General features: G+C 43.3%; 1 protein-coding gene across 1 annotated transcript in view; it reads right to left on the bottom strand.

The window, feature by feature from the left end:
• LOC120056539 (TOX high mobility group box family member 3-like) overlaps positions 1 to 23,427 on the bottom strand; it is a 66,757-nt gene that overhangs the window by 23,581 nt on the left and 19,749 nt on the right. Inside the window, 1 exon segment of the mRNA XM_039004723.1 lies at positions 7,237 to 7,282. Within this exon segment, the coding sequence (XP_038860651.1) occupies positions 7,237 to 7,282 (46 nt within the window).

The following is a 23,427-nucleotide window of genomic DNA, read 5'->3' as shown; positions in this document are numbered from 1 at the left end:
AGACCAGATCAATCCAGCATGTCTGGGCAGATGTATAGGGAATCTCCCAGGCAGCCACAGAGCCCCAGTGTTGTATGATGTAATGTGTTGTTAATTCACAGGCAGCATTACGTGCATGGTGAAAAGGCCATTAGGTTTATGACAAACACATTGGCTCACTGCTAAAGTGTTGACTATTGGAGCTAACAGGCAAGGATTATGGAAATGTTCAGGAAAAGCATGAGATGATTAATGGTTGAGTTTCAGATGCTTCTGATCTGATGTGTTTCTGTGAACCATCGAGGACTCCACTCTCTCTCATATTCCTTCTATCTAGAACATGTATGGTGTTCTCACTCCCAATATCGAAGACAGCAGCAAGAAAAAGCTTTTGAGGCAATATCGCCAGCCTTTCAATAAACTTCTGTAATCCAATTCACTGATGCAATAACCAAGACTTGTTAAAGGCAGAGCCATGCAATTACTGAATATAATAGGCCCCGGGATCAATAGAGCCAGGATTGAGACTCCAGTTTCCAACATATAGAGAGGCAGAGGAGCATAAAGCTACTCAAATGATAACATCACAGTGGGCCCGTAATCAACATTTCAAATTTGTAACCATCTCGAATCCATTTCTACATAGATCATTACTCCTGTCTAATTTGATTGGAAGGGAGAAGTGATATCCACCGCTGAGTGGAATTGAATCTCGGTGTACAGTATCATACTCTCTAAGGAGAGCAGTCAATTCTCCCTGTTAGGATGGGTGTTTTAACAGGAGCACACCAAGGTCATCTTATCTCATTCTGTAAGTGCAGAAGGTAATAACACACCAGCCATCTACAGTAAATAGCCAATGTTATTTTATCTTTTGCATATGACGTTTTGGTTGATTTTGTACACCAGCCATCTACATATCCAACGTTATTTTATCTATTGGATAAGCATATTGGTTTATTTTGATACACTAGTCATCTAAGTATCTAATATTGATTTATCTATTTGAATAAGCATATTGGCTAATTTAAAGATGTTCTCTGAGTTTGAGTATACCAGTGAGTAAATAGCCAGTAGTGTTTGTGTAGAGATGACTCAGTGTTCTGTATTATACAAGTTGCAAGAGAACTGGATGTTTTTTTTTACAATTACCGTTAGCCTCAATTGTCTATGCAGAATGCAGTTGTATATATTTAGCTGCTGTCAAAGTCACTCATTCATCATGGAGCCAGATCCATTTTGGCTGGTGCTGGTACAGAAGCCTTCCCTTCCAGTGCACCCAGAGCCAAGGCCTGTCACATTAACTTGATTAATACAGCGTTACAGTAGAGAGAAATCTCATTTTAGTGTGAAATTACACAACTCAAAGTGGAAAGTCACTTAAATTTCTCCTCAGTTCAGGTTACAAGAAACAATACTTCACACACTCCAATCCTTTTTTCATTAGAAAAAAATAATAATCTGTGCTCTGTCTGTGGTTACACTCAGACATATTTTTCTATATCTCTACACACACACACACACACACACACACACACACACACACACACACACACACACACACACACACACACACACACACACACACACACACACACACAACATGTGGGCTGAAGTACAATGCCATCTGCGCCTTAACACTGGAAACAGTTGCTCCTTTTGATCAAATGCAAATGAGCTGCTTGGCTGTTCTATCAACTCTCCTGCCTTCCCCCTACCACCAGCCCCCACCCAGCCAGTCCAGCCACACTGGGCTTTCACAGCTTGGGCTGAACGATCTCTGAACAGCTTGTGATGGTGTGGCCTCCACTCGCCTCACCACAGAGGGCCTCAGCCATAGAAGTAGAGTAACTAGAGTAACTAAAGAGAGTAACTAGAAAAGCCCCTTTGACCATGGCACATTGAGTTGCATGAGGATGCAGGTTCTAGTAATTATATTTCTTTGGCCTCAGCAGCCCCTGGACATGGAGGATGGATGCACCCAGTTTTAGCAAATGTGTTGGCAAATGAAACATCTCCCTATAAGACTCTATTAATTAAAGCTTTGTAGTTGGGTCAGTCTGTGCAGTCCCTGCTGTACTGTAACTGCTTGACTGAGTAGCATCACCATTGAGCTAATGAGTTAAGAAACTATAGCTTTCTCAACCATGGAGAGAGATGTGATGTGTAACATTACAAAGGCATCTGTTTTCCTCTTCTCTATGGCAATACTGTGGTTGCTTGGTACATGGTTGAGAGAGCAGGCTAGATCAGTCTCTCTTTAGAAAGCACCCTGGTACACTAAACAGTATGAGGTTGCCCTGTTTTGAACTATTGTGGATGGATGATGGGTATTTTTGGTGCACTTATCCCTAATGACAGGGCAGGAGAGAGGGTGGAGGTCGACTACACTGGTATATTTAGCACACTGTTGAATCCTGTCACCAACGCTCAGAGGGACATGAAATGTGAGTTTGGCAGCTCATCAGAAGTAGTCCCAAACCTTCTCTATGTGTCCTTACCATAACATACACAGATCATTCAGACACTTCTAAAGTCATGCCACATGACATTCAAGGCATTGGAACTGCCAGGCAAGACAGAGAGTGGTTTTGTGAGTGATGGCACGTGTTTCTCCTCAGGCTCCTTGATCATGTCTTGGAACACGAGGGAAAACAGGTGTTTACATCCCTAACTTTCTGACACCTCACCTTGGCTTGCTGAGTCCTGTCAAGCTAGACACATCACAAGGCTTTCAGAAGAGAGGGCTCTATATTGAACTTGACTAATCTTACTATCAATCTATGCAGGGTCTTGCTTCAGTATGAAGCAATTTAACAGCAATACAACAAAGCCTTACTCGATGTTAAAAACAATTGTAGTCTATAATTTACTATAGCTTGTATGCCGGTCCACTGTCGGACAAATAGTAGTTGTTATCTTTGACATCTGATTCATTGACTTCCCTACATCTCCATTATTGGCCTTGACATGATCAGAACGTAGAGAAGGGATCAGAGCGTGGAGAAGGGATCAGAGCGTGGAGAAGCGATCAGAACGTGGAGAAGGGATCAGAGCGTGGAGAAGAGATCAGAGCGTGGAGAAGGGATCAGAACGTGGAGAAGGGATCAGAGCGTGGAGAAGCGATCAGAACGTGGAGAAGGGATCAGAGTGTGGAGAAGAGATCAGAGCGTGGAGAAGGGATCAGAGCGTGGAGAAGAGATCAGAACGTGGAGAAGTGATCAGAACGTGGAGAAGAGATCAGAGCGTGGAGAAGGGATCAGAGCGTGGAGAAGGGATCAGAGCGTGTGGAGAAGGGATCAGAGCGTGGAGAAGGGATCAGAATGTGGAGAAGAGATCAGAACGTGGAGAAGGGATCAGAACGTGGAGAAGAGATCAGAACGTGGAGAAGGGATCAGAGCGTGGAGAAGCGATCAGAATGTGGAGAAGGGATAGTTGAGGAAAGTGGAGAAGGGATCAGAACGTGGAGAAGGGATCAGAATGTGGAGAAGGGATCAGAACGTGGAGAAGGGATCAGAACGTGGAGAAGGGATAGTTGAGGAAAGTGGAGAAGGGATCAGAACGTGGAGAAGGGATCAGAACGTGGAGAAGGGATAGTTGAGGAAAGTGGAGAAGGTATCAGAACGTGGAGAAGGGATCAGAACGTGGAGAAGAGATAGTTGAGGAAAGTGGAGAAGGGATCAGAACGTGGAGAAGGGATCAGAATGTGGAGACGAGATAGATGAGGAAAGTGGAGAAGGGATCAGAACGTGGAGAAGGGATCAGAATGTGGAGAAGAGATAGTTGAGGAAAGTGGAGAAGGGATCAGAACGTGGAGAAGAGATCAGAACGTGGAGAAGGGATCAGAACGTGGAGAAGGGATAGTTGAGGAAAGTGGAGAAGGGATCAGAACGTGGAGAAGGGGTCAGAATGTGGAGAAGAGATAGTTGAGGAAAGTGGAGAAGGGATCAGAACGTGGAGAAGGGATCAGAATGTGGAGAAGAGATAGTTGAGGAAAGTGGAGAAGGGATCAGAACGTGGAGAAGGGATCAGAACGTGGAGAAGCGATCAGAACGTGGAGAAGAGATCAGAACGTGGAGAAGGGATAGTTGAGGAAAGTGGAGAAGGGATCAGAACGTGGAGAAGGGATCAGAGCGTGGAGAAGCGATCAGAACGTGGAGAAGAGATCAGAACGTGGAGAAGGGATAGTTGAGGAAAGTGGAGAAGGGATCAGAACGTGGAGAAGGGATCAGAGCGTGGAGAAGCGATCAGAACGTGGAGAAGAGATCAGAACGTGGAGAAGGGATAGTTGAGGAAAGTGGAGAAGGGATCAGAACGTGGAGAAGGGATCAGAGCGTGGAGAAGCGATCAGAACGTGGAGAAGGGATCAGAACGTGGAGAAGCGATCAGAACGTGGAGAAGAGATCAGAACGTGGAGAAGGGATAGTTGAGGAAAGTGGAGAAGGGATCAGAACGTGGAGAAGAGATCAGAACGTGGAGAAGGGATCAGAGCGTGGAGAAGCGATCAGAACGTGGAGAAGAGATCAGAACGTGGAGAAGGGATAGTTGAGGAAAGTGGAGAAGGGATCAGAACGTGGAGAAGGGATCAGAATGTGGAGAAGAGATCAGAACGTGGAGAAGTGATCAGAACGTGGAGAAGAGATCAGAGCGTGGAGAAGGGATCAGAGCGTGGAGAAGGGATCAGAGCGTGTGGAGAAGGGATCAGAGCGTGGAGAAGGGATCAGAATGTGGAGAAGAGATCAGAACGTGGAGAAGGGATCAGAACGTGGAGAAGAGATCAGAACGTGGAGAAGGGATCAGAGCGTGGAGAAGTGATCAGAATGTGGAGAAGAGATCAGAACGTGGAGAAGGGATAGTTGAGGAAAGTGGAGAAGGGATCAGAACGTGGAGAAGGGATCAGAATGTGGAGAAGGGATCAGAACGTGGAGAAGGAATAGTTGAGGAAAGTGGAGAAGGGATCAGAACGTGGAGAAGGGATCAGAACGTGGAGAAGGGATAGTTGAGGAAAGTGGAGAAGGGATCAGAACGTGGAGAAGGGATCAGAACGTGGAGAAGGGATAGTTGAGGAAAGTGGAGAAGGGATCAGAACGTGGAGAAGGGATCAGAACGTGGAGAAGAGATAGTTGAGGAAAGTGGAGAAGGGATCAGAACGTGGAGAAGGGATCAGAATGTGGAGACGAGATAGATGAGGAAAGTGGAGAAGGGATCAGAACGTGGAGAAGGGATCAGAATGTGGAGAAGAGATAGTTGAGGAAAGTGGAGAAGGGATCAGAACGTGGAGAAGAGATCAGAACGTGGAGAAGAGATCAGAACGTGGAGAAGGGATAGTTGAGGAAAGTGGAGAAGGGATCAGAACGTGGAGAAGGGGTCAGAATGTGGAGAAGAGATAGTTGAGGAAAGTGGAGAAGGTATCAGAACGTGGAGAAGGGATCAAAACGTGGAGAAGAGATAGTTGAGGAAAGTGGAGAAGGGATCAGAACGTGGAGAAGGGATCAGAATGTGGAGACGAGATAGATGAGGAAAGTGGAGAAGGGATCAGAATGTGGAGAAGAGATAGTTGAGGAAAGTGGAGAAGGGATCAGAACGTGGAGAAGAGATCAGAACGTGGAGAAGAGATCAGAACGTGGAGAAGGGATAGTTGAGGAAAGTGGAGAAGGGATCAGAACGTGGAGAAGGGGTCAGAATGTGGAGAAGAGATAGTTGAGGAAAGTGGAGAAGGTATCAGAACGTGGAGAAGGGATCAAAACGTGGAGAAGAGATAGTTGAGGAAAGTGGAGAAGGGATCAGAACGTGGAGAAGGGATCAGAATGTGGAGAAGAGATAGTTGAGGAAAGTGGAGAAGGGATCAGAACGTGGAGAAGGGATCAGAACGTGGAGAAGCGATCAGAACGTGGAGAAGAGATCAGAACGTGGAGAAGGGATAGTTGAGGAAAGTGGAGAAGGGATCAGAACGTGGAGAAGGGATCAGAGCGTGGAGAAGCGATCAGAACGTGGAGAAGAGATCAGAACGTGGAGAAGGGATAGTTGAGGAAAGTGGAGAAGGGATCAGAACGTGGAGAAGGGATCAGAGCGTGGAGAAGCGATCAGAACGTGGAGAAGAGATCAGAACGTGGAGAAGGGATAGTTGAGGAAAGTGGAGAAGGGATCAGAACGTGGAGAAGAGATCAGAACGTGGAGAAGGGATCAGAGCGTGGAGAAGCGATCAGAACGTGGAGAAGAGATCAGAACGTGGAGAAGAGATCAGAACGTGGAGAAGGGATAGTTGAGGAAAGTGGAGAAGGGATCAGAACGTGGAGAAGAGATCAGAACGTGGAGAAGGGATCAGAGCGTGGAGAAGCGATCAGAACGTGGAGAAGAGATCAGAACGTGGAGAAGGGATAGTTGAGGAAAGTGGAGAAGGGATCAGAACGTGGAGAAGGGATCAGAATGTGGAGAAGAGATCAGAACGTGGAGAAGAGATCAGAGCGTGGAGAAGGGATCAGAGCGTGGAGAAGGGATCAGAGCGTGTGGAAAAGGGATCAGAGCGTGGAGAAGGGATCAGAATGTGGAGAAGAGATCAGAACGTGGAGAAGGGATCAGAACGTGGAGAAGAGATCAGAACGTGGAGAAGGGATCAGAGCGTGGAGAAGCGATCAGAATGTGGAGAAGAGATCAGAACGTGGAGAAGGGATAGTTGAGGAAAGTGGAGAAGGGATCAGAACGTGGAGAAGGGATCAGAATGTGGAGAAGGGATCAGAACGTGGAGAAGGAATAGTTGAGGAAAGTGGAGAAGGGATCAGAACGTGGAGAAGGGATCAGAACGTGGAGAAGGGATAGTTGAGGAAAGTGGAGAAGGGATCAGAACGTGGAGAAGGGATCAGAACGTGGAGAAGAGATCAGAACGTGGAGAAGGGATAGTTGAGGAAAGTGGAGAAGGGATCAGAACGTGGAGAAGGGATCAGAACGTGGAGAAGGGATCAGAGCGTGGAGAAGGGATAGTTGAGGAAAGTGGAGAAGGGATCAGAATGTGGAGAAGAGATCAGAACGTGGAGAAGGGATAGTTGAGGAAAGTGGAGAAGAGATCAGAACGTGGAGAAGAGATCAGAACGTGGAGAAGGGATAGTTGAGGAAAGTGGAGAAGGGATCAGAACGTGGAGAAGGGATCAGAACGTGGAGAAGGGATCAGAACGTGGAGAAGCGATCAGAACGTGGAGAAGAGATCAGAACGTGGAGAAGGGATAGTTGAGGAAAGTGGAGAAGGGATACTTACATCACCACCACCAGCGACATCTGCCATGTTCATGTAGTTGTTGTTGTTGGCAAACTGCAAGAGAAGAGAACAGATCATCATTATACCTCTGGCCTCGTACCAAGATGATGTCAAATCAGTGTCACAGAGATATTTCCTTTCACAGATCCATTCAATTAGTGTCACTTGAGTTTATGTTTTTCACGTTCACGTGTTGAGTTTAGTCCTAGTTGTTTCTGCTTGGGTGACATTGCTCTATTGTCACATAGTAGAAATATGTCTTTCGAGAGGCTGTAGCCAATTCACTGCAAGGTAATGAAAATCTGGGCTGGCTATTCATGCCTTATGGGATGGTAATTAAGCATGGGTTTGCATCACAAAGCAAAGTATCAAGATGCTCTGGCAGGTTATTAACTTCAAGTAACCCAAGGGAGGAGGATGCTGCCAAGGAACTAAAAAAAGATGGTGGGAGAGTACCAATAGGACATGCAGCGGTTGTGGTTTTTTGGATTGGTGAAAGGCAAGCATGAGTGGAGGGGGTAAGTGTAGCTAGATGAGCTATCAAAAAATGTGTCCTTTAGTTTAGTTAAGAAATAGCAACAGCGCTGTGTTTTGCGTTCATGACGAGCCCCCTAAACCCACACACATAGCCCTCCTAGCAAAATGGCTGCCACTTCCTTTCTTCGGATACACAAGCGTGCTGACAGGTAGGAACAATGGGACACAGAATGAAGAATTATGCACTAGCAGCTGGGCTCTAGAGCACAATGCACCTCTCTGTGACCAGGCTAGAGCAGCAGCCCAAACCCCAGCCTACACCGGGCAGGGAGGAAGAGGGGAAGAAGTTTGTGTCTTCATGAGTCCTCCCTCTGTGAGACACTTTCTCCATTTGCACAAAGCACTGGAATAATCTCCTTTTGTGTATTTATTTCAAAGTCATTCTAGTGAAACATTATGAATGTGGAACAACTCAAATATAGAGGGAGAGAAAAAATGGTTTCTTATCTTAAGCGGAAGCCAAACAATAGTGGAAACAAATTAAGATCAGAGCGAGATGAGAAGTGCATTAATTTATTTTCCACTCCTTAGTTTTTTTCTCCCCTCGTATTCTTGTGAGTGGTTAGTATGCGAATGTAATTACCGAAAGAACTGCGGCTAATCAACTACGAATGGTATCCATTAATTAGCCTATGCCTTGGAGAGAGAGCGTGTAGAATCAGCAGCAATGTTAACAGTGTAATGCACCAATGAGAAGGGAAGCCACAAGCCCCACTAGCAGTTGGCAGAGCAGGTGGTTTGATACATTCAACACAACCCGTTTGTAGACCCCTTTACCTGGAGCTGTCCCACTGAACTGCATCTGAGCACGGGGGTTCACACACACACACACACACACACACACACACACACACACACACACACACACACACACACACACACACACACACACACACACACACACACACACACACACACACACACACACACACACACACACACACACACACACACACGCCACAGAGAGTTGCAGATAACCTCAACTGAAACCTCTGTCAATAAGGAGCGGTCCTCCCTTCCCCCTTCTGTACTTTCAGACCTGACATGGCCAGGGTACATCAGGCATTCTGAGAAGCACACACAGACACGGACACACACACACACACATCTGGCATTCTGAGCAGCACTCGGCTAGTAATTAACCTCAACGCAGCCTGGGCTTATCTGTGAAGTGTTACACTGTCCCCTTCTTCTTTTAGATTACAAATTGAAGCCTCAGAGATATCTCTCTCTATTGAAACACAGGCAACATTGTGTTGATGTGGGGAGAGATAGGAGGGTTTTGTGTAGTGCTACCTCTGTTCCTAACCCCCCTGGGTTTTTTCTGGTGAGTGAGATGTTAGGGGGTGAACAAACAATAGCTCTGGAACCAAGAGAACTCTGAACATTGTGGGAAATTGAGAGAGAACATAAGGATCTAAGGAGGTGAATACATCATTTTGTTGTTATTGTGGGCTTTCTAATGGCAAGAACTGATGCGGAGGTAGGCTATGTCTTCACAGAGGATGCAGGCAGATTTGAGTGTGTTGGTTGTCAGTGTTAAGTTATTCATTAACGTCATCAACATCCAACCGTTTCCCAATGCAATTACTACCTGCAACATACAGATGTAGGATCTTAATTTGATCACTCTTTTGATGCTGAATATTTTTCTGTGCCGAAGAAAATGCAGATGAGCTTCGTGATATACACAAATTCACTGAAAACCAGCACTAACACGTGGTTATATTAACAGTATTCCACTTTTCATGTAGCCTCATTTTGACCAGCTAATAGCCTAACCACCGATCAAGTAACATTATGGACTAAACATTAAAATCCTGTTGCACAGGATTATTTTGCTGTGACAATACAGGTCAAATTAAGATCTGTAAACTACCGCCTCTGTGGTGTGTGCTCCCAACACATGGTGAATTTATACCTCAATAACACAAGCACCACACTCTAAGGTGAGACAATAGGAAAACAACCAACAACAATTGATGCTGGCCTGAGTTCCAGTAATTTAGTTTCAGTGAAAACACTGCAATAAGGAAAGGCCATTAATTAGTATTGTGAAACGCTTAAGGAAGACTGCCCCATTTCCATGAGGTGTGTTTTATTGTGCTTCCAGTTCCAGGGCACATTGGGTACAAGTCCAACTCTCCTCTGAGAACTAGGCTGTATCCTAAATGGCACCCTATGCCCTATGTAGTGCACTACTTTTGGACCCTGGTCAAGAGCAGTGCACTATAAAATGAATAGGGTGCCATTTGGGACACATCCTAGTCTCTCACCAACACCATTGGAAATGGTCCCCAGCCACCAGTATCAATCTTGACCATTAAGAGCTCTACCCTACCGTGGCAGTCGCTTGGCCACATCCTCAGTGGACAGGGAGTAGCAACACGATCGGATCTTGTTATTGTTATATTGTTGCTCCCAATTCATTTGGTGGAACGCCGGCGTTTAATGTTCATGTTTCACGGCCGGCTCTGATTGAGTCAAATGCCAGATGAAATTAAGTGTGATTGGAAGGACTGTGCAGCTGACGGCAGAGCCTGCACTAAAATGGGTCAGAGCAGACAATAAGCACTCTGTAATTAAAATGATGAGATGAGCAGGATGGATGAACAAACTCTGCCTGCTACAGCCCTCGTTAGGACAAAACCAAACCACGCTATGTTACACAGGAAGCTTTTTGGCAGCAGTGAAATCTGCCACTGGTGGAACTAAGATTGTCTGCGGTATTATCACCTGAACATGACAGAGTAAATGTTACAGAAATGTTATCATGGGGTGTTCTTACAGGAACCAGGGAACTGGGGGTGAAAAATCTGTAGGAACATAAGAGCACAGCAGCAACAGGCCAGGCAAACCTGTTACTAAGCATTAGACAGCCCTGCACATTCAAGCTCCAAGCTCAGCATGTTTGAAAAACAAGTGATGTCTCTCTTTCCCTCTCCCAATCTCTCTCTCACTCTCTCTATCTCCTATAGGCTCTATCTGGCAGAGGGGAACAAGCAGCAGTAGAGTAGAGTAGAGCTTTAAAATATCCTTGGGATAGAAGGCTTTTATTAACAGAGTGGATCCATGGCCAAAGGAGCTCTGTGTAACACGAGCCTCGACGGTGTGAGAGAGACAGAAACGGCAGAAAAAACACACTGACTGACCAGCCATCTACCTAGTGTTTTCACTCCCAGCCACTTCCTCTCTATCTGCACTAGCAGAACATTTCTTTCTTAAATAAATGTTTCAGAGAAGAGAGAATTAAAGAGCTTACATGATCCTGATCCTGCCGTGAAAAGACTAAATGCTGTACTGTCTGGGAAAACACTCAGAGAGACAGAAAAGCATGAAGCTTTCCTCACAGTGAATCAGATGAAGAGATTAATTTAATTTCTCTCTGTGTTTTGAGAAGGGAAAGAATACCCAATCCTTTGCAATTGGCAGTCTTCTCTCACATTATAGTGTGTTGTGAGAGCTGGAAGAGGAGGGGAGATGGTGGCTCTTTACATCTTCATTTGCTGAGATGCATTTGCTTTCTCCATGTACTGTAAATACCATAGTAGTTCATCGGTTTGTTTTTATTTGGAAAGACTTTCCACCCAGTAACTTGTATTAGGATCTTTTCTTCACATTTTCCTGCATATATATTTCCAAACTGATATTCTGCCAATAGTCTATCCACAAGCAGGTACATTTGATAACCCTTGTAAAGCCATTGTATGACTGATAATATTGTGTCATTTCAAAACTAGATTTCCAACCTGCCAGGATCTTATAACCGTAGTTCAAGAATATTTGTATGAAAATATGTCAGGTGGGAAATAAGCTGTTAGCAGCTATTATACCAAACACAATATTACACCAGTATGACCCCATCTAACCTCCAGTATGAGGTAGGAACCAAATGGATCAAATCAAATTTTATTTGTCACATGTGCCGAACAACCTTACAGTGCTTACTTACTAGCCCTTAACCAACAACGCAGTTTTAAGAAAATACCTACAAAAATAAATAAGTAAGAGATAGGAATAACAAATAATTCAAGAGCAGCAGTAAATAACAATAGCGAGGCTATATACAGGGGGTACCGGTACAGAGTCAATGTGTCGAGGTAATTGAGGTAATATGTACATGTAGGTAGAGTTATTAAAGTGACTATGCATAGATAATAACAGAGAGTAGCGGCAGCGTAGAAGAGGGTGGGGAGGGGGGTAATGAAAATAGTCTGGGTAGCCATTTGATTAGCTGTTCAGGAGTCTTATGGCTTGGGGGTAGAATCTGTTTAGAAGCCTCTTGGACCTAAACTTGGCGCTCCGGTACCGCTTGCCGTGTTGTACCAGAGAGAACAGTCTATGACTAGGGTGGCTGGAGTCTTTGACAATTTTTAGGGCCTTTCTCTGACACCGCCTGGTATAGAGGTTCCTGGATGGCAGGAAGCTTGGCCCCAGTGATGTACTGGGCCGTGCGGTTGGAGGCCGAGCAGTTGCCATACCAGGCAGTGATGCAACCCATCAGGATGCTCTCGATGGTGCAGCTGTACAACCTTTTGAGGATCTGAGGACCCATGCCAAATATTTTCAGTCTCCTGAGGGGGATTAGGTTTTGTTGTGCCCTCTTCACAACTGTCTTGGTGTGCTTGGACCATATTAGTTTGTTGGTGATGTGGACGCCAAGGAATTTGAAGCTCTCAACCTGCTCCACTACAGACCAGTCGATGAGAATGGGGGCGTGCTCGGTCCTCCTTTTCCTGTAGTCCATAATCATCTCCTTTGTCTTGATCACGTTAAGGGAGAGGTTGTTGTCCTTGCACCACACGGTCAGGTCTCTTACCTCCCTAAAGGCTATCTCATTGTTGTCGGTGATCAGGCCTACCACTGTTCTGTCATCAGCAAACTTAATGATGGTGTTGGAGTTGTGCCTGGCCGTGCAGTCATGAGTGAACAGGGAGTACAGGAGGAGGCTGAGCACACACCCCTGAGGGGCCCCCGTGTTGAGGATCAGTGTGGCGGATGTGTTGCTACCTAACCTTACCACCTGGGGACGGCCCGTCAGGAAGTCCAGGATCCAGTAGCAGAGGGAGGTGTTTAGTCCCAGGGTCCTTAGCTTAGTGATGAGCTTTGAGGGCACTATGGTGTTGAACGCTGAGCTGTAGTCAATGAATAGCATTCTCATATATGTGTTCCTTTTGTCCAGGTGTGAAAGGGCAGTGTGGAGTACAATAGAGATTGCATCATCTGTGGATCTGTTAGTGCGGTATGCAAATTGGAGTGGGTCTAGGGTTTCTGGGATAATGGTGTTTATGTGAGCCATGACCAGCCTTTCAAAGCATTTCATGGCTACAGACGTGAGTGCTACGGGTCGGTAGTCATTTAGGCAGGTTACATTTGTGTTCTTGGGCACAGGGACTATGGTGGTCTGCTTGAAACATGTTGGTATTACAGACTCAGACAGGGAGAGGTTGAAAATGTCAGTGAAGACATTTGCCAGTTGGTCAGCGCATCCTCGGAGTACACATCCTGGTAATCCGTCTGACTCTGCGGCCTTGTGAATGTTGACCTGTTTAAACTGTCATATGATGATGCTCATAAATGTGGAGATAAAATAAGACAACTGTTTGGTATAGTCAGCTTGGACTGGTGTGCTGGTTTGGTCAACATACAGTCCAGATTCACAAGAGCATGAACAGAGAGAAAATACATAATTTTCTAAGAATAAATCAAGTATTTTTTTCTGCTTAAGTCCTGGACTGCAAAATTCCATACTAAATTTAATACAAAGGGTCTAGAATCTTCCTTTTCCATCTGCACATTAGACTATTCAATTCTAAAGTTGACTCTCATGAATAAATCAAAATGAAATGACCTCACAATAAGTGATTGGCTATGTAAAAAAAACAATGTCTACTCTGTGATGGACGAGACACAGAATGAGCAGAATATAGGCTACTTAGGTTACACAATACAATCCAAAGCCATCAGTATCAGTCCCCACTTGACAGCAGGTAAGCATCTTGGCCGTGTTCCTCCTCCCTCCTCCTCACAGAAACACCAAAAACTAATTCAATCAAGAGCAGACATTTGCCAGAAACATATCAGCTGCTGACAAGCAATTTTACAGTTCAACTATGCGCTCAGTAATCACAGCATAGCCTCTGTTCTCCGGGACACAATGCTTATGCTAATGTGTTCTCCAGTCCAGTCATCTCTCTGTAAGAAGGATAAAACACCAGTCAACTTGCAACTACACTACGCCTCCAGTTCAGTCCAGAGTATAACCACAAGTAATTTGCTCTGTTGTTTTTATTTATTTTAATATTTCCATTAAGATGCCAGCCACTGTAGCTTTGGCCCTTTCATTTAGCAGAAGGGGAGGAGACCAAGACTAGCAATACAAACGGAACACTTTCCTTTCTGCCCAACCTCCACCAGGCCAGTTGCAGCTTGGGTAAACACCAATCTCTGATTCCCTGGGTCCTCCTCACCAAATACATGCTCATTTACCACCCAATTCAGCGTAAACAGTCTGCAGCTGGACCCTCCTGTGATTATAGGGGCTATTCACCCCCAGCATGCCCCCATACATGCAGTGCCAAGCTGACACATATAGATATATATATTTTCCTCACTATGTGTTCGGCAGTCAATTTGTAAAGCGACTCCAGTGCACAGCGTGTCCACACAGTCAGCTCACAAGCTGTGTTCTGATCTGCAGGAAGAATCGATCCGTAATTCAGTTTAAAGCTAAAATCATTACTCCCACAGCACAGCAGACTGTTCCCTCCCATAAGAACTAACTGACTGCTGGTCCAGGACTACACAAGAAGTAACATGAAAGTGAATTTCTTTCTCTCTGTCTGTCTGTCTCCCATCTTTCCTTCTCTCTCTCATTCTCTCTACCTCTCTCTCTCTGTCCCTTACACTCACACTCTCTCTCTCTCTCTCTCTCTCTCTCTCTCTGTCCCTTACCCACTCTCTCTGTCCCTTACCCACTCTCTCTGTCCCTTACCCACTCTCTCTGTCCCTTACACACTAGGTTTGGGCGGTATCCAGATTTTCATACCGACCATGTGCCATCCCGGAATATTCTGTAATACCGGCAATGAACATAATCCCACTGAGCCTGTATAATCCGGGGCGGCAGGTAGCCTATTGGTTAGAGCGTTGGGTCAGTAACCGAAAGGTTGTTAGATCGAATCCTCAAGCTGACAAGGTAAAAATCTGCCATTCTGCCTCTGAACAGGGCAATTAACCCACTCTTCCTAGGCTTTCATTGTAAATAAGAATTTGTTCTTAACTGACTTGCCTAGTAAAATAAAAAAAATCCAAAGGTTAGCAATGCTAACAAGTACATGTGCAGTTGAAGTCGGAAGTTTACATACACCTTAGACAAACACATTTAAACTCAATTTTTCACAATTACTGACATTTAATCCTAGTAAAAATCCCCTGTTTTAGGTCAGTTAGGATCACCACATTGTTTTAAGAATGTCAAATGTCACAATAATAGTAAAGATAATTATTTATTTCAGCTTTTATTTCATTCATCATGTTCCCAGTGGGTCAGAAGTTTACATACACTCAATTAGTATTTAGTTCCAAAAGCCTTCCAAAAGCTTCCCACAACAAATTGGGTGAATTTTGGTCCTTCCTCCTGACAGAGCTGGTGTAACTGAGTCAGGTTTGTAGGCCTCCTTGCTCGCACACGCTTTTTCAGTTCTGCCCACACATTTTCTCTAGGATTGAGGTCAAGGCTTTGTGATGGCCACTCCAATACCTTGACTTTGTTGTCCTTAATATCTTCTTATGGCTGCAGGGGCAGTATTGAGTAGCTTGAATGAAAGGTGCCCAGAGGTGCCCATAGTAAACTGCCTGCTCCTCAGTCCCAGTTGCAAATATATGCATATTATTATTAGTATTGGATAGAAAACACTCTGAAGTTTCTAAAACTGTTTGAATGATGTCTGTGAGTATAAGATAATTCATATGGCAGGCAAAAACCTGAGAAAAAATCCAAACAGGAAGTGGGAAATCTGAGGTTGGTCGATTTTCAACCCAGCCCCTATTGAATACACAGTGGGATATGGATGAGTTTGCACTTCCTACGGCTTCCACTAGATGTCAACAGTCTGTAGAACCTTGTCTGATGCCTCTACTGTGAAGGGGGGCCGAAGGAGACAGGAATTAGTCAGGTCTACCATGACCTGACCATGCTCTGACCATGCGCGTTCACATGAGAGGGAGCTCTGTTCCATCGCACATCTGAAGTCAATGTAATTCTCCGGTTGGAACGTTACTGAAGATTTATGTTAAAAACATTCTAAAGATTGATTCAATACATCGTTTGACATGTTTCTACTGACTGTTACGGAACTTTTTGACATTTTGTCTGCTATTAGTGAACGCGCTTCCTGACTTTGGATTTGTTTACCAAACACGCTAACAAAAATAGCTATTTGGACATAAATGATGGACATTACCGAACAAAACGAAAATTTATTGTGGGAGTCCTGGGAGGGCATTCCGACGAAGATCAGCAAAGGTAAGTGAAGATTTATAATGCTATTTATGACTTTTGTTGACTGCACAATTTGGCAGGTAACTGTATGGCTTCCTTTTGTGGCTGAACGCTGTTCTCAGATTATTGAATATTGTGCTTTTGCCGTAAGGCTTTTTGAAATCTGACACAGCGGTTGCATTGAGAACAAGTGTATCTTTAATTCTATGTAAAACATGTATCTTTCATCAAATGTTATGATGAGTATTTATGTTATTTGACGTGGCTCTCTGCAATTTCTCTGGATATTTTGGAGGCATTTCTGAAAATGGCACCAATGTAAACTGAGGTTTTTGGATATAAATATGAACTTTATCGAACAAAACATATATGTATTGTGTAACATGAAGTCCTATGAGTGTCATCTGATGAAGATCATCAAAGGTTAGTGATTCATTTTATCTCTAATTCTGCTTTTTGTGACTCCTGTCTTTGGCTGGAAAAATTGCTGTGATTTCTGTGATTTTTGTGATTTTGCGGTGACCTAACATAATCGTTTGTGGTGCTTTCGCTGTAAAGCCTATTTGAAATCGGACACTTTGGTGGGATTAACAACAAGATTACCTTAAAAATGGTATAAGATACATGTATGTTTGAGGAATTTTAATTATGAGATTCCTGTTTGAATTTGGCGCCCTGCACTTTCACTGGCTGTTGTCATATCATCCCGTTAACGGGATTGCAGCCATAAGAAGTTTAAGCCATTTTGCCACTACTTTGTTAGTATGCGTGGGGTCATTGTCCCTTTGGAAGACCCATTTGCGACCAAGCTTCAACTTCCTGACTGATGTCTTGAGATGTTGCTTCAATATATCCACATAATTTCCCTACCTCATGATGCTATCTATTTTGTGAAGTGCACCAGTCCCTCCTGCAGCAAAGCACCCCCACAATATGATGCTGCCACCCCTGTGCTTCCCGGTTGGGATGGTGTTCTTCGGCTTGCAAGCCTCTCCCTTTTTCCTCCAAACATAACAATAGTCATTAGGGCCAAACAGTTCTATTTTTGTTTCATCAGACCAGAGGACATTTCTCCAAAAAGTACGATCTTTGTCCCCATGTTGTCACGTTCCTGACCTGTTTTCTGTTATTTTTGTATGTGTTTAGTTGGTCAGGGCGTGAGTTGGGGTGGGCATTCTATGTTTTGTGTTTCTATGTTTAGGTCATTGGTAATTAGCCTTATATGGTTCTCAATCAGGGACAGGTGTTTGACGTTTCCTCTGATTGAGAACCATATAAAGGTAGGCTGTTCACACTGTTTGTTTGTGGGTGATTGTCTTCCGTGTCTGTGTCTGTGCACCACACGGGACTGTTTCGTTTGTTCGTTCATTTGTGTAGTCTAGTCTGTACCTGTTCATGCGTTCTTCGTGTATATGTAAGTTCGTTTGTTCAGGTCTGTTGACTTCGTTTATTATTTTGTAAATTCTCAAGTGTGTTTAGTTTTCGTCTTGTTTAATAAATATCATGTCGTATAACAACGCTGCGCTTTGGTCCAATCCCTACTCCTCCTCTTCGGACGAAGAGGAAGAGGACAACCGTTACACATGTGCAGTTGAAAACTGTAGTCTAGCTTTTTTTATGGTGGTTTTGGAGCAGTGGCTTCTTCCTTGCTGAGCGGCCTTTCAGGTTATGTCTATATATGACTTGTTTTACTGTGGATACAGATACTTTTGTACCTGTTTCTTCCAGCATCTTCACAAGGTCTTTTGCTGTTGTTCTGGGATTGATTTGGACTTTTCGCACCAAAGTACGTTCATCTCTAGGAGACAGAACGCGTCTCCTTCCTGAGCGGTATGACGGCTGCGTGGTCCCATAGTGTTTATACATGCGTACTATTGTTTGTACAGATGAACGTGGTACCTTCAGGCGTTTGGAAATTGCTCCCAAGGATGAACCAGACTTGTGGAGGTCTACCATTTTTTTTCTGAGGTCTTGGCTGATTTCTTTTGATTTTCCCATGATGTCAAGCAAAGAGGCACTGAGTTTGAAGGTAGGCCTTGAAATACATCCACAGGTACACCTCCAATTGACTCAAATGATGTCAATTAGCTTAGCAGAAGCTTCTAAAGTCATTACATAATTTTCTGGAATTTTCCAAGCTGTTTAAAGGCACAGTCAACTTAGTGTATGTAAACGTCTGACCCACTGGAATTGTGATACAGTGAATTATAAGTGAAATAATCTGTCTGTAAACAATTGTTGGAAAAATTACTTGTGTCATGCACAAAGTAGATGTCCTAACCGACTTGCCAAAACTATAGTTTTTTAACAAGACATTTGTGGAGTGTGGAGTGTATGTAAACTTCCGACTTCAACTGTAACATTGCATAGAGAATGCTAAAAAGCTTATTGCAAACATTTTATACAATCTCTGACCTAAATTATTTGCAGGACAGACATCCCAGCTCATAAAGTTATACAAAAAAATGCTACACAGTTTGTTGCACGCACAAAACAAATAATAGACAACATGGCTCCAACAAGGGATTCTCTGCTGTTACCAATCTTAGCTTGATTTTGGAATAAGCTAACCACTTAGCTAGATAGTTAACTAGCTACTAAATTAGCAAATGAAAAGCACAACTGCATAGCATTTAAAACATTTTAGACAGTTAACTTAATAGTTATAAGATATCTAGCTGGCAAACATTTAGTTGTGAATTCCATGCTGTAACTAGATCACCTGGCGCATGATTCACAACAGTGAGTGACTCACAAGGCTCCAGTCTCTCGTCGTTGTGTGCTTGTAAACAATCACCACGTGACTGGGAACTATAATGAAAAATTACGTGACAGTTGAAATGAAGAACACCATCTTCTTAATCTCCTAACGTAGCGTACAAGTTGACCGTAGGTATTTACTTAAAAAGTAGCTACAAATATTTAAATGTATTAAAACTTAAAAGAACGTTTCAATGATATTCACGGTATGGAATAAACATCCCGTGGCTATTTTCAAATACCCCGGTATACGGTATATACGGTATACCATTCAAGCCTATCTCTCACCCCTCACTAGATTAAAACGGAGCAGTAGAACAGGTCTGAGAGAGAAAGAGTTGGTGTTATCAGAAGTCTGATCTAAGAGATGACAGTTTTATTCAGTCTGTGTCCTGATTGTCTCTCTCTTTCACAGCCTGACCACTCTCTTCTGCTTGGCACTGCATTGTTTGCGTCTCAAATGGAACACTATTCCATAGGTCTCTGGTCAAAAGTAGTGCACTATATAGGAAATAGGTTGCTATTTGGGACATGCCCATTGTGTTGTCAGTCTGCCCTGTTTGCTTTAATAAACCTGGACCAGACCTGATGGAATTGTTTAACCCCATGCTGGGAAATCAACATGGCTATAAAAGACCACCTGTTCACTGTTCACTTATACTCTACCAGTGTTTGATGTCTTGCGTCCCAAATATTACCCTATTACTTATATAGCAGTACTTTTGACCAGAGCCCTATGGGAGCACTATGGGCCCTGGTCAAAAGTAGTGCACTATGTAGGGAATAGGGTCCCATTTGGGAAGCAGCCTCGGTGGGGTTGAGTGTATTAATAAAACTGAGTTTCAGGTCTCAGGTGCAGGTCCCCTCAGAAAGACTTCATGGGCATAAAGATTTTGTGTAAGCTCACTTTAACATATATGAAAGATACAGTCCCAAGGGTGCTCTCTCTGAAATGTGAGCGCACCTAATATAGATGTGTCTATTTGGGACGGGAGTTAAACCTAAGTAGAACCTCCCAGGTACTATGTTACAGTACATGGCATAACTAAGAACATTACTGCTTCCTTGTTGCTGGCTTAAGGAACATGGGCTACACTTGGAAACAAACTGAAGTGGTCAATTAAGAAAATAAAGGAAATGAGATTGAATGATATTATAGTGTACTTCGTTTTCAAGTTTCTTCTCTGGGCCAGCTTGTTTTGGTAGTGTTGAGAGACAGACTGTAAGTAAAAGTCTGAGGTTAGTGACGCAGACATCTTTTGTCATGTTCTCTGCAGAGCAAACATAACAAACACTGGGCCGAGGAGAGTTGTGGTTTGGTTCCGTATGACGGCCAGTGCTAAAGGTAGCTACATTTTGCTTGTTATTACTCGTGTCACATATTCAAAAATGTCCCCTATGACTCAAACCATGCTTGATCTGATCTTTCAGGAATATGGAATATGTGGATAAAAAGGCTGTATCAATCAACCACATGTTCGGAATTATGATGACACAAAGCTACTTCCATTACAGTCAAAACAATTCACAAAGTATGTCAGAAATTCATTGGATCTGTGACAGATGCACACCAAAACCTCAACACTGTAGTTGATACTAGGGCTGTTGCAGTGACCATATTACCGTCACACCGGCAGTCACGAGTCATGAAGGCAGTCAAATTCCACGTGACCGTTAGTCATGGTAATTAGGCTTCTCCAAGCTCTGATGCTGCTGATGGTCATTAGTAGCCTACCAAACTTGCTAACTGCCTGGTACTCAACACTTTATTGTCCCTCTAATCACTCTGACATCAATGCAAATGTGTTCGAAAATCAAACTAAACACACATTTCAATAGGCTATGCAATTGCATGAGAAAACAGAGTGATGGCCTCTACTGAAAAGAGGAGGATCAGCTGTCTATAGGCTAGGCCTACTATATTTATTTTTAATCTTTCCTAACATTAAGCACATTGCTTATATTTACAGCAGGAGTATAGTCTACATGGCTGGCATGAAAATAAACCACGGGGAAAAGTGTCCTCCATTCGCTATTTAAGTGCATAGATGACATGTATTTTTTCCCGCTGCCCCTGTTTTGATATAGGTGCATGATAATGGTCCATTCTAAATCAAAACAAATTTCACACATATGTATTATTTAGTATATTTAAAGACAAGATTAAATCAAGAATAGTCTGATGGGTGACAATATTAGCCTATCACTTGTGAATTATATATTATCACTTGTGAATGATGCCCAGCATAAGAAACAATGCCTTTTTTTGCGATTGAAAAAAAATCAGTCACACACCTCATGTAGCCTAGCCCATAGGCCTATATGTTTTAATAAGGTTTCTATCACAACTAAAGTTGCCAAACTTCTTAAAATTAAGCACATTATTGCACTTCACAAGGGGTGTAGAGCCTAACTGCCATACATAAGCAGCACGTGAGTTTCAAGTTTGGGGAAGATCATTTTCACAATAAAAATGCACCTTTATAATAAAAGCATTACATGCATAATTGCATTTGCGGTCACTTTTGATAGTGTTGTTTTCCACTGATGGAACATTCGCGCTTATAGCCTTGCTGCGCTTACAATGTGAAGAAATAACCTAATAGTTTATCAACATTTTAAGCTAAACATTCTGAGCTGTTGCATCAGCTACGTTTTTTTGATTGTAGTGGTTGTATTAATTTGGGATCTATCGCATCCCACAACTGTCCCAGACTATGTTCGGAATATTTATTTCTTGCACAGAATAGAGTAGGTCGACCTTTGTACTATGGGGAATAGTAGATTGACATATGCTCGTGCTTTTGCTGTTCGTCAGGCCTACTCATCTTGTTAGCTGACGAAAAGTAAATGTGGACAGTTCTTCCAATATCTTCAATATGCACCTTGGAATTGGATAAGGATGCGTGCAGTTGCGTCCCCGATGTGTTTGTCTTCACTTGTAGCCTGTGAGAAAGACCAACTCACGTGATGGAGCATGTGGCACGCAGCGAGGGCACAACAGCCACCGGCTGCAAAAGGCATGGATTTTTTTAGGGTGCATTACGGCCACACAAAGGCGATGCCGCCATTAAATTCTAGGCAATATCAAGTGCTTGTCGAATTGTGAATGAGTGACTGATGTAGTGTGTACAGCCTACGCAAAAAAACAAAGCAGAGATCATGCCTTTCAAGCAACTGTTTTCAAATCATCATTAAAGTCGCATCATGCAGCCTTACAATGTATTAAAAATCAAAACACATCGCCCAACGTTTGTAGAACAACTAAAGTTACATTAATAACTTTAAATTAAGCATATAGGAATAACTATTGCTTTGTTAACCGTTCAATACAGAATAGCCGCATGAGCGCACTCCGTCAAATCATTTGGAGAATTATTCAGCTATGTTCAATTGTATTCTTCATACTATAAAATAATGGCACGGAATTCTAAGCAAATCTTGTCTGCTAAATGAACTAGTGTAGCCTACAGCCATTTGGCATAGCCAAATCAGGACCTAACATAAGGACAACTCAGAGTATGCTATTCTGTTCTTCTGAAATAGACTACATTTTCGAAATATCATGTTTCTTTAGACCTGTCTAAAATAAATAATGGATTTATTGTGAAGGTGTAGGCTATGTTACATGGATTTATTAGACTTTTTCAAATGTATATGTTCCAAAGGTCAGCATCAGTGGCTTGTAGGCTATGTGTGGAAGCCAGGAGATGCTAAATGTGTTTATGTTAATTAATGGTCAATTACCGTCAGACCGACAGTTATTTGATTGACAATCACCGGCTGACAAACTTTCGTGACCGCCACAGCCCTAGTTGATACCAATAATGACCAAAAGTATCTGTTCTAGCACTAGGTAAACATGGACTTGTGTCCTTAGCCTGGGTCCAATCCAGCTAGTCTACATACTATGTAGATGAACCACCCTCTCCTCTTCTCCCCTTGCCACTGAGTCTGGTCTGGTCCACACTCCCGAGAGCAAACCCTAAAAGAAAGCAGTAGCTGAATGAGGGGTTTCATCTTTGATCTAGCGGGGTGCAAAGCCATTGGCCCGCCGCCACAAAGGGGCTTAGGGCTGAGGAGAAGAGTATAAGGCCTCAGAAACATGGGGAAGCTTTCCCACAATGCCTGCTGTTAGCAGCACAGACACAGACACACAAGTCGTTAAAGGCCCAGTGCAGTCAAAAATGTGATTTCCTGTGTTTTATATATATACAGTAATTCCACACTATGAGGTTGGAATAATACTGTAAAATTGTGACAACGATGACAATGCCCTTTTAGTGTAAGAGCTGTTTGAAAAGAGCACTTGAAATTTCAGCTTATTTTGCTGGATGAAGTTTTGGCCTGCCTAGTGACATCACCAGGATGTACATTACTTAATAGACCAATAAGAAAG

This window comes from Salvelinus namaycush, chromosome 1 (assembly GCF_016432855.1).
Source record: "Salvelinus namaycush isolate Seneca chromosome 1, SaNama_1.0, whole genome shotgun sequence".
NCBI classification, from domain to species: Eukaryota; Metazoa; Chordata; class Actinopteri; order Salmoniformes; family Salmonidae; genus Salvelinus; species Salvelinus namaycush.
This window is presented reverse-complemented; position numbering and strand designations above follow the sequence as displayed.